This window comes from Aquarana catesbeiana, linkage group LG12 (assembly GCF_042186555.1).
Source record: "Aquarana catesbeiana isolate 2022-GZ linkage group LG12, ASM4218655v1, whole genome shotgun sequence".
NCBI classification, from domain to species: domain Eukaryota; kingdom Metazoa; phylum Chordata; class Amphibia; order Anura; family Ranidae; genus Aquarana; species Aquarana catesbeiana.
In genome coordinates this window covers 200,966,258-200,981,462 of record NC_133335.1, presented here as the reverse complement: position 1 = coordinate 200,981,462, position 15,205 = coordinate 200,966,258, and the positions used below count along the sequence as shown (strand labels likewise).

Sequence of the window (15,205 nt, the reverse complement as noted above, 5' to 3'; positions counted from 1 at the left end):
CACTGTCTGGATAAAGGGGGCCTTGAGAGCTAAGGAAGTCCTCCTCTTCCTGCCTCTGTTCTGCCTCAAGTGCCCTGTCCATTATTCCACGCAGCGTGTGCTCCAACAGGTGGACAAGGGGGACAGTGTCACTGATGCATGCACTGTCACTGCTCACCATCCTCGTGGCCTCCTCGAATGGTGACAGGACAGTGCATGCATCCCTGATCATGGCCCACTGGCGTGGGGAAAAAAAACCAAGCTCCCCTGACCCTGTCCTGGTGCCATAGTCGCACAGGTACTCATTGATGGCCCTCTGCTGCGTGTGCAGCCGCTGCAGCATGGCCAACGTTGAGTTCCACCTGGTGGGCATGTCACAGATTAGGCGGTTCTTGGGCAGGTTAAACTCCTTTTGGAGGTCCTTCAGCCGAGCACTGGCATTATATGACCGGCGGAAATGCACACAGACTTTCCTGGCCTGCCTCAGGACATCCTGTAAGCCCGGGTACCTGCCCAAGAACCGCTGCACCACCAAGTTAAGGACGTGAGCCAAACAGGGCACATGGGTCATTTGTCCCTGTCGGAGGGCAGAGAGGAGGTTGGTGCCATTGTCGCAAACCACCATTCCTGCCTTAAGTTGGCGTGGCGTCAACCACCTCTGAACCTGCCCCTGCAGAGCTGACAAAACCTCTGCCCCAGTGTGGCTCCTGTCCCCCAAGCACACCAGCTCAAGCACCGCATGGCATCTTTTGGCCTGCGTACTTGCGTAGCCCCTTGAACGCCTACGGAGCACCGCTGGTTCCGAGGAAGAGGCCATGGAGGAAGAAGAAGAGGAGGGGGTGGAGGAGAGAGGTGTGTCACAATCAGCATTTTGGAGGCGTGGTGGCGGAACAACCTCCAACACTACTGCACCTTGTCCTGCATCCTTCCCAGCTGCCAGCAGAGTCACCCAATGCGCCGTGAAACTTAGGTAACGTCCCTGTCCATGCCTGCTGGACCATGAGTCAGCGGTAATATGCACCTTACCGCTGACCGCCCTGTCCAGCGAGGCATGGACATTGCCTTCCACATGCCGGTAGAGAGCCGGAATCGCCTTCCGTGAGAAAAAGTGGCGTTTGGGTACCTGCCACTGAGGAACCGCACATTCCACAAACTCACGGAAGGGGGCAGAGTCTACCAACTGAAAAGGCAGCAGTTGAAGTGCTAGCAATTTTGCCAAGCTAGCATTCAACCGCTGGGCATGTGGATGGCTGGGAGCAAACTTCTTTCGGCGGTGCAGCAGCTGGGGCAGGGAAATTTGCCTGGTACAATCTGACGTCGGTGTACCAAAAGCAGATTGCCCACAAGTACTTGGCTGTGACACACCTAATTCTACACCTTCATTCCTCTCACTGCAGGTCTCAGAGAGGACTGAAGGTCTAGTGGGGTTGGAAATCTCAGCTGATGAGGAGCAAGGAGAGATCCTCTTTGTTCTTTGGTGTGGGTCTTTTAGATACGCTTGCCAACGAACTGCATGGCAGGTCAACATATGTCTGGTCAAGCATGTGGTACCCAAGCGGGAGATGTTTTGGCCACGCGAGATACGCTTGAGACATATGTTGCAAATAGCAGCGGTGCGATCTGATGCACTCGTCTCAAAAAAGGCCCACACCAAAGAACTTTTTGAATAACGCGCAGAGACTGCAGCGCCCTGCACATGTGGAGCTTTGGGGTGTGATGCAGTCAATGTGCTGCCCTTAGGCTGGCCCCTGGAGGGCATCCTGCCTCGTTGGTGATGTGCCGCCGCCTCCTCCTCCTCCTCCTCCTCCTCCTCCTCCTCTCTCCTATCAGGCACCCACGTTGAGTCAGTGACCTCATCATCCCCTCCCTCCTCATCACTGGAGCAAACCTGGCAGTATGCTGCAGCAGGGGGAGCATGACTGCCAGATTGCTGTCCTTCTTGGGCACCCCCTCTGTCCGTGCTCATGTTACTGCCTTCATCGAGCTCAGTATCGTCATCAGAGCCTTCCAAACGCTGGGCATCCTCCTGGAGCATGTACCCAACACTGTGGTCAAACAGTTCGAGGGAATCCTCATGAGGACATGGTGGAGCTAGGGAAGGAGTCACTGATGACATTGAGCTGAGGGAAGAGGCCGCTGCTTTGCCAGACAAAGCACCCTGGGCATGGGTGAGAGAGGATGAGGAGGATGAGGACGGCTTGGTCATCCACTCGACCAAGTCTTCCGCATGTTGCGGCTCAACACGGCCAGCTGCCGAAAAAAAGGCCAAGCGTGTCCCATGGCCACGTGCTGATGAGGATGCACCGTCTCCACGACCAGCACTAGACACAGAGCCTGCTTGCCCTCTCTTATTGGCTTGTGACTGTCTGCCTCTCCTTCTTGGCCTTCCAGACATACTAATGGCCTGTACGCTGCACTAAGCTGGGATAGAACACCTGTAATTTTCTTCAAGTAGCTTTATATACTGTAACCAGACAAGCCTGCCTGTCAGCAGGAAGATAACAGGAACGGATCTAGCTGAACACTGTGAGCAGGACGCACTGTACTAAATGTAAATAGTCTAGCTGCCTGACCGTGGTACTAATAGGATCAAATAGAACACCTGTAATTTTCTTCAGGTAGCTTTATATACTGTAACCAGACAAGCCTGCCTGTCAGTAGGAAGATAACAGGAACGGATCTAGCTGAACACTGTGAGCAGGACGCACTGTACTAAATGTAAATAGTCTAGCTGCCTGACCGTGGTACTAATAGGATCAAATAGAACACCTGTAATTTTCTTCAAGTAGCTTTATATACTGTAACCAGACAAGCCTGCCTGTCAGTAGGAAGATAACAGGAACGGATCTAGCTGAACACTGTGAGCAGGACGCACTGTACTAAATGTAAATAGTCTAGCTGCCTGACCGTGGTACTAATAGGATCAAATAGAACACCTGTAATTTTCTTCAGGTAGCTTTATATACTGTAACCAGACAAGCCTGCCTGTCAGTAGGAAGATAACAGGAACGGATCTAGCTGTACACTGTGAGCAGGACGCACTGTACTAAATGTAAATAGTCTAGCTGCCTGACCGTGGTACTAATAGGATCAAATAGAACACCTGTAATTTTCTTCAGGTAGCTTTATATACTGTAACCAGACAAGCCTGCCTGTCAGTAGGAAGATAACAGGAACGGATCTAGCTGAACACTGTGAGCAGGACGCACTGTACTAAATGTAAATAGTCTAGCTGCCTGACCGTGGTACTAATAGGATCAAATAGAACACCTGTAATTTTCTTCAGGTAGCTTTATATACTGTAACCAGACAAGCCTGCCTGTCAGTAGGAATTTAACAGGAACGGATCTAGCTGAACACTGTGAGCAGGACGCACTGCACTAAATGTAAATAGTCTAGAAGATAACAGGAACGGATCTAGCTGAACACTGTGAGCAGGACGCACTGCACTAAATGTAAATAGTCTAGAAGATAACAGGAACGGATCTAGCTGAACACTGTGAGCAGGACGCACTGCATTAAATGTAAATAGTCTAGATAGAAGATAACAGGAACGGATCTAGCTAAACTGAATACAGTGTATATATATATATGCAACACCTGGGATGCATATATATACACAATACACTGTAAGTGCAGCTAACTGACTGACTGTTCTGCCTAATCTATCTAACTCAAATCAAATGACACTGTCTCTCTCTCTCTCTATCTCTCAGCACACCGGAACACACACTACACAGGGCCGCCGTGCAGGCGGCCTTATATAGTGTGGGGTGTGTACTAAATCCCCTGAGCCATAATTGGCCAAAGCCACCCTGGCTTTGGCCAATTACAGCTCTCTCTACTGACGGCGCTGTGATTGGCCAAGCATGCGGGTCATAGTGCATGCTTGGCCAATCATCAGCCAGCAATGCACTGCGATGCCGCAGTGAATTATGGGCCGTGACGCGCCACACGAATTTAGCGCGAACGGCCCATAACGTTCGCAATTCGGCGAACGATCGAACAGCCGATGTTCGAGTCGAACATGGGTTCGACTCGAACACGAAGCTCATCCCTACTCTCCGATTAAAAAAATCTTGTTAAAGGTGCGGTCTATACAGAGCGGTATGGGATTCACAGACTGCAATCCCTTCTGGTATGATCCCATGTATAAGGAACTAGTGAACCTGCCATGTGTGGGGATGTGGACATGATGGGGCATCACTCATTTGGGGCAGATTTTTCAAAATGGATTGCTCCGGTCCTTTGAGGACTTATGTGCTGCCTTCCACCTCCCCTCCACAATGCACTTTTACTACCTCCAGCATGCCGTCCGCTCCCCAGGTGTATCGGCTGACTGTTCTCAGTCCTCCACACCAGTGTTTTGATATGTTCAGTCTGTACAAGACACCAAGGGGTTTATTTCTAATTTCTATGGAATGCTATTGCCATCCTACTTAGAAGGTTACCCTTGTAATATCAAAGAGAAATGGGAGCAAGATGTGGGTCCAATAAATGATGAGCTGTGGGTTAATGACCTCGAGTTCATACTACATAGCTCATCGAACACGGCGCAATAACTCTTCCAACTGTATATTGTGCTTCACGAACACCACATCGCATGGGTATCCTACAAACTCTACTGTGCGCTAAGTGCACCACTATGAATGGGGATCTTATACATCTTCCATGGCGCTGTTCCAAACTACAAAAGCTTTGACAAAAAACCTTGAAGCTGATTAGTTTCTATGGAGAGCTGCGACAGATTTTGCTCTCTCCAGTTTCAGTAAGACCCCTTTCACACTGGGGTCGCCCGTGCATTAGCGGTAAAGCGCAGCTCATTTTAGCAGCGCTTTACCGCTGTTTAAGCGGCGCTTTTCTGCCACTAGCAGGGCGCTTTTAACCCCAAAAAAGGGTTAAAAACGCCTTTGTTTCGGCGCTTCCGAATCGCTTTTCAGGCACATTCATTGCAATGGGCAGGAGCGGTGTAGGAGCGCTCCCACACCACCCCAAAGGCCCCTTTCACACTTGTGCGACCTTAAAGTCAGGAGATTTTGCTGTGATTTTTTGCCACGACTTTGACGCGATTTTGGTCTAGGGACCTCAAGTCGCCTCAAAGTCGGACCTTTGCAGTCCCAAGTCACAGGACAAGTCGCACAAGTACGAAAGGGGCCTAAGATGCTGCTTGCGGGACTTTTTCTAACCTCCTGCAAGTGCACCGCTCCAGTGTGAAAGCACTCAGGCTTTCACATTTGGGCGGCATGGGAGGCGGTTTTCAGGCGCTATTTCTAGCGCTAAAATGCCTGAAAACTGCCTCAGTGTGAAAGGGGTCTATATCACCCCATTGGTGTGTGGAAAACTTGTCTGAAATGATTATGATGCTTATAGCAGAGGAATGAAGCAGCAGACAGACATTACACTTAGTGCTCTAGATTGAAACAAGTACATACTATAGAGGGATATGCTTTGTTCATATTTCATGTTTGAGGTTTACAACCACTTGTTTTTTGGTAACAACACTTCTCTATAGGTACAGTACAGTGAGTATGCTTTGTCTTAGTACAGGAATTATGTTATTGGCAGGATTACCAGGTAAAAATGAACAGACAAAATCCAGAAGAAGAAAACGAATGCAGCCACCACATCTAAAGATTGCAATATATTAAATGTTTTTTTTCTTGCATTTACATACACAAATTTTTTTAAACTCTGCATCAGCCGCATACATGCAAAAAAATTCTAAAGAAGAGTTGGCTCCATTTTTTACATCTACCAACACATTAAATTCAAATAAAATGTGTCCTTTTCAATGCAAACTACAATTACAACTCCAAATGTTCTACAGAAAATGCATAAGACAAAGAAGTATGCTTGAAAGGCAATGTACATCATTGACTGTTAATGCAGCCTGATGCTACGGCAATTTTTCATAGAAATGTCACTTGGCAAATAAATTTGCTTTGCATTCTAATGCGCATCCCGCAATAAGTGATGATAGCATCTGTTAAGAAATATCAAATCAGTTGGCTTTTGTTAAGACGTATTTACTTATTAAACCAATTCCCTTATGCGGCTCCTAACTGCTGGGGATAGATGATTGTTGTCCACAAGCTGAAACAAGTTTGGGGAGCTCTGATGCTGGCAGTGAATTATTATTGGTTGTATTATTGACGCAATTTTTATTATTACTATTGATTTATATAGAAATCTTCCCTATTACTACAAAAAAGGGAGAACATTTGGGGCTATAACAGTTAGACAAATACTAAGAATGAGCACAGGCATAACAAGTCTGCCAAAAAAAGTTTACAATCTATGTAGAAGGACAAGAGACAAAGGGTAAGCAATATTTGGCAGCAACAGTTGCCTTAAGGGTGCATTCACACCTGCAAATGCACTTGATCCCGATTGCATGCGAAAACCTCAGCGGTGGTTCCCACAATTAGCTGCAGGAGGCAGCCCCTATTGAAAGCAATAGGTGGCGTACGGCTCTCGCAGCTATACGAGGCCACTCATATGTGATGGCTGCATGAACGATTTACATGTGAGTGGCTGCGGTTATCTATGGGAGCTGACAACCTCCATTTCAATGGGGGATGCCTCCCGCAGCTACTCACTGGGAACCCGCCGCTGAGGGTCGTAATCAGTATTGGGTGCATTTGGAGGTCTAAATGCATTCTTTTTACAAAATGGGTTCATAGGGTGCATTTATTGGTTTGAGGCTCAGTGAACGTCTGATGGCATAAGAGTTCTATGCAAGCAAAGTAATACAAGTTAAAGAGACCCTGTCACCAACTTAAAAATTGCAGGTAAACGTATAGATAAATTAAGTATTAGAATGCTTATTTGCAATGTTTTCCTTTTCGCTAATGTACTTTTTTTTTTATTTACTTGCAATGTGCCTTTGAACTTTTCTAGCAAATTTGACTACTCACTGCCCCCTCCTTCCTTGCAGGTCATAACCCTCTCCTCTCCTCTTCTAGGAGTATCTAATTACTGTCTGTGCTGGACCAGCTCCTCCACCTCTCACTTCCTCTTCATATATGTTTTTATGTAGCTACTGCAGGAAAAGCCAAGGGGAACACTCACAAACTTAAAGTGGTTGTAAAAGCACAAGGTTTTTTTACCTTCATGTGTGCAGCAGCCCCCCAGCCCACCCTAAGACTTACCTGAGCCCCATCTCGATCCAGTGATGTCCACGAGAACCTAGCCTCTCCGGGGACTCGCACTCCTGATTGGCTTTTGGCAGCAGCGGGAGCCACTTGCTCCTGCTGCTGTCAATCACAGCCAGTGAGTCAATCAGGAGACAGAGGGGGCAGGGCCGGGCTGCGGCTCCGTGTGTGTATAAACGCACAGAGTTGCGGGTCGGGAGCGCGCCTGCTTGGGTGCCCCCACAACAAGCTGCTTGCTGTGGGGGCACCCGGCAGGAGGGAGGAGCCAGAAGTGCCGGCGTGGGACCCGAGAAGAGGAGGATCTGGGCTGCTCTGTGCAAAACCATTGCATAGAGCAGGTAAGTATAACATGATTGTTATTTTTTTTAAAAGGTTTTACTATCACTTTAAAGTGATTGTAAAGGCTAAAGGTTTTTGCCTTAACCCTTTCCGGACCGCCCGCAATGTTCTGCTTCATGGTAATGAATCAATATATATTTATTTGGATTTTTTTGTACCAAAGACTGTAGCAGAATACATTTTGCCCAAAATCTATGAAGAAATTTGATTTTTCTTTTTTATATCGGATATGTTTTATAACAAAAAGTAGAAAATATTGGGGGGGGGGGGTTTCCCAAATTTTCAGTCTTTTTTCAGTTATATAATAAAAAATAGAAAAAAACCCAGTGGTGATCAAATACCACCAAAAATAAGCTCTACTTGTGTGAAAAAAATGCTATGAATTTCATTTGACTACAGAGTTGCATAACCGCACAATTGCCAGTAGCGCAGTGCTAAATAGCAAAAAATAGCCTGGTCATGAAGTGAGGAAAACCTTCCGGAGCTGAAGTGGTTAATGCATTCTCTGCATTAAGGTCAAAAACCTTTTAGGTGCAGCTCTCCCTCTACCTCTGCCCAAATACTTGCCTAAACCTGATCTCGATCCAGCGCTGTGCCCGAGAACAGGAGCGCTGCTTTCACTCTCTCTCCGTCCATACTGGACTCAGTGAGAGCAACAGGAGCCATTGGCTACCGCTGCTGTCAATCAAATCCAGTGATTGGGGGGAGGGGGTTGGGCTGAGCTGCACTGTGTGTGTACAGTCCCAGAGAGCGACTTGCAAGTGGGGTACCCGGAAGACAGGAGGAGGAAGGAGCGCTGATGGGGACGAGGAGAATTGGGGCAAAACCATTACACAGAGCAGGTAAGTATAACTTTACAATCAGTCTAGGTGACAGATCTGAGTCTACTGGGGCTGCTGACATCACATCCAAGATGGTGCCACCCAGTTGCAGTCTTGGGCTTTTGGATGTCTCTACAAGGGGGGCTTCTACAGGTAAATAACCCACCTAAAATACGTTTAAAGCAGATAATCTTATAAGAAGATTTCTGTTGAAATGAAGGTTCTGGCGACAGGGTCTCTTTAGAGACAAGCGAAAGGACGGTGAGGCTAATGACAAAACCAGTATAGCGGATACCTGCAGTGCACAGTGATAGGTCCAGCATCTGGTGGGTTGAGAAATTTCACCTGTCTGACGAAGCCCAACAGGCCTGTGGCATAACATGGAACACCATGGTCCGGCCAACTGGTAAAATGGAACTGGCGAATCTCCCGTATATCATGTGACCCTTTCTGAAAAAAAAAAAGAGTAGGTGGTCTCCTGAACATAATTGACCTCATTTATCAAACTAATCAATAAGCATAAAGAAAAAAAACACATATATCAATAGTGTAGACATCTTTCCAGATGAAGCACATTTATCAAAGTGTCCAATGTAAGAACTGTCTATTGTGGTCTTAGTGTTTCCTCCAACCTGCTGTTCGGTCTGAGTGGACTTAATCAAGTCAAAAAACATCATTCGATACAAAACCTGGTGAGTTTTGCTACAGTGACCCAATCACTTTTATTGACAAAAGTTGAATACAATCTGTCAGCTGTCAATGTGAAAGTGATCATTTTGTGCTTCGATGGACACATATAACGCTGATTGATCAAAATGAAGCCGGGACTAATGATCCTTTCACCAATTGTTTGCAGTAACGGTCAACATTTATCATCCAACCTACCTAATTGTTTTCATTTCTGATTTGATGCATTGGTTTAACTGGAGCAAAATAGATGTAACAATTATTTGTATTTACTTGATTCGACCACCATATTGAAATGATAGGGTCACTGAACAACTTGATGGATATGTGAATGGCCCACACAAAGGCAGGCTAATTTTTTTTTTTTTTGGGGAGAGGTAGAGGGAATAGGGGGTGGGAGAAAAAGGGATGGGAAGACACGTGACTAGGGTAGATCAAAGGTCACCCCTAAACTCCTACATAATAAATGACCCATCACCCTTTAACCCCAATAAAACACTTAACATGAAATGGAGTTAAATGGCCATGAATCCTTTTATTAAACATTACAACAAATATATATGCACCCAGCTCAAGGGACATTACCACTCACCCACAGACCTTACAGGTCTACCACAACCTGTTCCCTATTATTGGACCACACCCAACCAGAGGACACCATACCAACCGATGGGTCTCTACAAACAGATTTTAACCCCATCAAGTGGTTCCAACCGCCAACCCTAACCCTGTAATACCTATACACCTCCTTCCTATATAGCCAATACCAGGGAGGGAGGAAGGGACGTCCATCTGACGGCCTCCAGGCCTCCAGACTGTTACAGTCTAACCCCTCCCTGCAGACAAATCTCCTACGCTCTTCCCCATCACCACGCCTCCTCAGCCTATCACGTAAGTAAACCTCCTACATCTCCCTTTGAACAAATTAACTCTGTGCTTTCTGGTTCCATTTCCACCCTATCATGCCAGCCCTACGCTTCATTTGTTCTTCATAACTCAGCATAGACTTAATGGTTTGGTACACTAAAGACGAATAAGAGGATGTGAGACCGGGAGGCTTTGTCTGAAGGGGAAGGGTCAGGACATCAGGACAGAAGATACCAAAGCTGTGGCATGAGGACAATGGTAAAGTGTAATAGAGAAAGGGAGATAAATGGATAGAGGAATAGAATAAGGTAAATAGGAGGAGATGGAGAATAGGGTAATTTGTACTGTTGGAAGTATAAGGCCACATGGAAATGTGCCTGTTCGTCTGTTTCATGTGAGTACAGTATAGGGATGAATTAATGCAGAACTATAGACAAAACTTTTTTTTTCATTTTGGATAAAGTAAAGGAGGGTTATAACCCCTGTCAATTTTTTTTTGGCATCTGTGTCCCATTTGGGAAATTTCCCTTCACTTCTTGTCCCATAGCCAAAACAGGAAGTGAGAGAAAATCCCTACAAATTAAGGGAATCCCTTGGGGACTCCCAGGTCACCAGAACTAGTGTCCCTATTGAAAGATTTCCATTATTTTACCTTTCTGTGGACAGCCCAAAATTTGGGATGTTCTTTTACTTTTAATGATAATGGTAAACAGGACAAATAGAGAGGGTGAATCTCCTTAATGAGGGAACAGACAGCAATAAAATACTAATCTCTAATCCCTCTCCACTCCATCCTTTGGTATTCTTGTAATTATGTGTAGTAAGAAAACTATGTAATATGGTTGAATGGGGGGGGGGGGGGTCTGATAGGCTTCTATAACTGATTGTTTCAGGAAGATACTATGATAAATGAGGCCCAATTATTTCAAACATTTCAAACATAACTCATCATAGTATAAAGGCACCTACCTTCTGTACAGAGAATGTCCGAATGATGTATTCTGCTAATGGCTCTGTTTCTATCAGGGTCACCTTGATGTCACCATACACTTCAGTGTCATCAGGCCAGTATCTGACACACTTCACCTAATGAAAATGAAATGTCACAAAATAACCCCTAAAATGCTGATATTATTCCTACAAACGTGCATGTGAACATCCAGCTATAAAATCAACAGCAAATAAAACTATTGGGGCAGCCAATCATTTGTGAGCTATCATGTTCTATCTTACACTGGAAAAATAACATCTTGAAACTGATTGGGTGCTATAGGCAATGCATTTTTCTTCACTCTAGTTTTAGAACTATGACCCATTTAATAAAAGTGGAGAGTGCAAAGTCTGGTGCTGTGCATGGTAGCCAATCAGCTTCTAACTTCAGCTTTCAATTAAGCTTTGACAAAAGAAAAAAATCCCTTAAAGTCGATTGGTTTCTATGCAGAACTACACCAGATTTTGCACCCTCTGGTTTTTAGTAAATCAACCCCAAAGTGTTTAGATTTGTACCTCATTTGGGAATGCCATCTTGAGGTGTTGTTGCCTAATTCTACTAAATACCAGTGTATGTTATTGTCCCATACCCTAAAGTGTTTCCCCTTGTCAGTCTTAAAAGTTGGCTACTTCAGGCTGGGTTCACACATGTTCGGCTGTGGTTTGTCGTCCGGAGCGTTTCTGTTCATCGGTTAAAGTGCGATTCAGGTGCACATTTTTACCTGACCCAAAATAGCATAGGACCCTTTTTCAAACAGCACTACGGCCGCCCCGGTCATGTGTGAACCGGCTCCATTGAAAGGTGTTCACATTCATTTTATGCAAATTGGATGCGGTTAAAAATGCATCCAATTTGCATATATGTGAACCCAGCCTTATGTACTTGTTTTTTTATTAAACTTTTGTATCTTACCCTTCCAACCTCCACCAGATTTGTCACCATGACCACACTGGCTGAGTTCTCCTGCCATATCATCCTCCAAAAATCCTTTACGGTTTCCTGCATAGGACCTAAACAGGAAAAGAAACCAGAAGACCAAATAAAGCAGTGCACACAAAAATAGATAACTTAGACTTGCGGTTGGGGGGGGGCATTAAAAATGCGTGGTTAAGACACAATTTTAGAGGTCTGTGGTCATGCTGTGGTCACAATGCTTTGCTTGACACCTGTGGCAAAAATGACAATTTCTGTTGTGTTTGGTGTGCAGTCCTCCCAACTGTAATACTCACTAGCTAGCAGGTTGTCTTCCTCCCTGGAGACAGTGTTCTCCTGCTGCTGTTTTCACACCTGCTTCTGTGCCACTGGTCAGGACACCTCTGTGTGTCATGAAGAGGATCCCTTCCACACCCGAGCTTCAAGACCCGAGGCCACCCCCCTCCAGTCTAGGGGGCTACCCTCAAGGGTCTCTGACAACCTCCTACCACTCCATCTACATCTTCCACCCGAACTCCACTGCCCCAGCTGGGCTGATCCTGAGTTTTTGAGGGGGCCTGCCCCCTGCCAACCCATCTGTTGGGGATTGGTCAGGGCCCCCATGAATACTCCAGGCAACTCCTCCTCACCTCCACTCCCATTCTTCTAGAATCTTCTCCAAGTAGGGGGAGGTATTAAAGGCGCTGCCTGTGAGTCATCCAGCCCTCCCTGAGTCTCTGCCCAGACCCAGTTAAAAAAAAAACACAGGCTTGACTGCCAGCCGAGCCTGAACATTTTACCTACACTAACAACAAAAATCTAGAACTCTAGATAGGGGGTGCTACACATATTTTGTTTCTACAACTAATTGCTTTGGCTTGTAGATGTGTCTTCACCTTATCTGTTGTGCTATGTAAAAATATGCAGTCCTTGGTCCAAAAAATGTTGATGTATGTGTATTACTCACCCTGTATTACTCACCCCTATAGCACTTACTTTATTCAGCAATGTGGAAAATGATAGCGCTATAATCTAATATTAATAATAAGGTTTTTACCCATTGCATATTATAGAGTGATAGCTAAATCTGAATGGTTATTATGGCCATCAATCTTTTTTGTTTATTGCACTTTTTATAAACCGTAGCCAAAAAACCTTGGCACCACTCTCCTCAGGTAATAAGGATCGGTTCCTTGTATCCATTAAGCTGATGGTTTTTGCCATACTGAGATTGCTATCATCTGTACCTTTTAGAACTGCATAGCCTTAGACAAGAGAAGTCTGATGTCTACGGAGGTATTTCTGGATATCTCAAAATGTCATTAACGTTAGATGATCAGTTTACCTTTTAATTAGACATAGTAAAGTATTTCTCTATATATTTTACATTTACATCAGCCCTCAAGGAACTTACAGTCTATTGTCTCTATTTTCCATTCATATAATAGGTCCAATTTAGACAGGAGCCAGTTAATCTACCGAGTGTAGGAGGAAACCCATGTAAGCACAGGGAGAACATGCAAGCTCTATGCGGCTAAGGTCCTGGTTGGGATTTGAAGCAGAGAACCCAGAACTTTTTATTATTATTATAAATATTATTAATTTGTTCTGTTCCATTTGTCTAGATGCGGCATTCGTTATTTTGGATAATTCTCAACTTCTGATAAATTCGTATTCGTTATGGCCACTTACAGCCAAATTTTAAAAGACATCCCAATATCTATAATTTAATAGTTAGTTATTATTAGTTAGTTAGTTATTCTTTAAAATTTTTGGATTCTTTTCCTTTTTTTTTCGGCAATGTGGAAAAGTCAGAAACAAAGTCAGAAACAAATACTGTAGCTGCTGACTTTTAATATTGGGACACTTACCTGTCCAGGGTTCCCGTGATGTCGGCACCCCAGCCAGTTTTCGGATGGGCTCTCGGGTGCTGCCGCCACCATTCATGGTAAAGGAAACCGGGAGTGAATCCTTTCGGCTTCACAGCCAGTTCCCTACTGCGCATGCACAAAGCGCGCTGCAATTTCTATCTGGCCCGGTGGCAGAGGAAGGAGGACGGGGGCCAAACTTCTGAGGGATGGCGCCGCAGCGCTGTCTCCCGGAAATGGGGAAGGTTACCCGTCAAAAACAGGTACCAGTTGCCCCCCCCCCGAAAGGTGCAAAATGTGGCACCGGAGAGAGGGAGAGGAAGCAGAAGCCGTGTGGAACTCCGCTTTGAAGTGTTTGTAAAGGATTAAGGTTTTTTTTTACATGAAAACCTCCAGTGTGCAGCTCCCCCCTCAGCTTCCCCCCCAATACTTACCCAATACTTATCTCGATTCAGTGACGTGCATGAAAACCGAAGCCTCTCCCTCCTCATTGGCTGAGATGCAGCAGCAGGAGCCATTGGTGTCAATCACAGCTAGTGATGCAGGAGCGGACTGAGCCGTGCTCTGTTTTTTTTTGGATACAGAGGCGGCTCGGGAGCGAGCATGCAAAAGTGCCCCTAGGGCAATTGACTTGCTCTGGGGGCACTTGGCAAGGTGGAGGGACTTATAGCTCTGGCAGGGGACCCAAGAAGAGGAAGATCAGGGGTGCTCTTTGCAAAACCACTACACAGGGCAGGTAAGTATAACATATTTGTTATTTTAAAAGAAATTCCTTTACAAATATAAAGTGAAAGCCTATTACGCAATTACAAATGTATTGTAGTTGTTCTTTTTTGCCTAGACATTGCCTGAAGGACTGACAGATTACAAATGAACATGAACCAACATAAATTTTAACTTCATAACTAAAAACTATCTTTACCTTGTGTGGCAATGTAGTGTCGAGGACGATGGTAGCCCTGCATACAAAAAGATCGGCAATATTTAGAACAAAAGACATTGAAATCCCACATGATTCTGGGGAACATAGGAGAGTGCAACTTACATCCACGTAGTTGGCGTTTATATAATCAGAATGCGGGTCTCCGTCTATCAGTTGTAGCCGCACCCGGGAATGGTCATCTGAGGGAGAAAGACACAGAGATGTCACAATAAGGTCAACTGCAAATTGACAGCGAGGAATCAGCGACTCTCGCTGTCATTTGCGGTTCACTGACAATGACACATGTCACCATTGGCAAAGTTACTAACAAAGTCAGAAACAAAGTCACGGGCATTACAAATGAAATCAACTTTTCAAATTCCAGATACTTAGGTGGGAAAACAAGTGGAGAGGGATACCTAATAGAGGTCAGAGTGTAAATGCCTGCTATCGAATTATGTAGAACACTAAAAGTATATATAAAAGACAGTATAACCAAGTAAAGCCAACACACACAGCAATAGGATAGAAACGTTTGGTGTATAAAAGAATAAAAAAGTATTGTCACAGAGAAGAAGAGGGTTATAAAATATTTAATGACATTCATTTTTTTTAAAGCAAATCCCCCCCCCCCAAAAAAAACAGGTTTACATTTAAAGTGTAAC

General features: G+C 45.1%; 1 protein-coding gene across 13 annotated transcripts in view; it reads right to left on the bottom strand.

Moving 5' to 3' along the window:
- PTPRT (protein tyrosine phosphatase receptor type T) overlaps positions 1-15,205 on the bottom strand; it is a 645,628-nt gene that overhangs the window by 50,370 nt on the left and 580,053 nt on the right. For all 13 annotated transcript variants that reach the window (XM_073606476.1, XM_073606478.1, XM_073606484.1 and 10 more), the window contains 5 exons: positions 14,664-14,740; positions 14,541-14,577; positions 11,751-11,848; positions 10,817-10,933; positions 8,589-8,743 (listed from right to left, as the gene is read on the bottom strand). In XM_073606476.1, the coding sequence (XP_073462577.1) occupies positions 8,589-8,743; positions 10,817-10,933; positions 11,751-11,848; positions 14,541-14,577; positions 14,664-14,740 (484 nt within the window). The remainder of the gene's footprint in view (positions 1-8,588; positions 8,744-10,816; positions 10,934-11,750; positions 11,849-14,540; positions 14,578-14,663; positions 14,741-15,205) is intronic.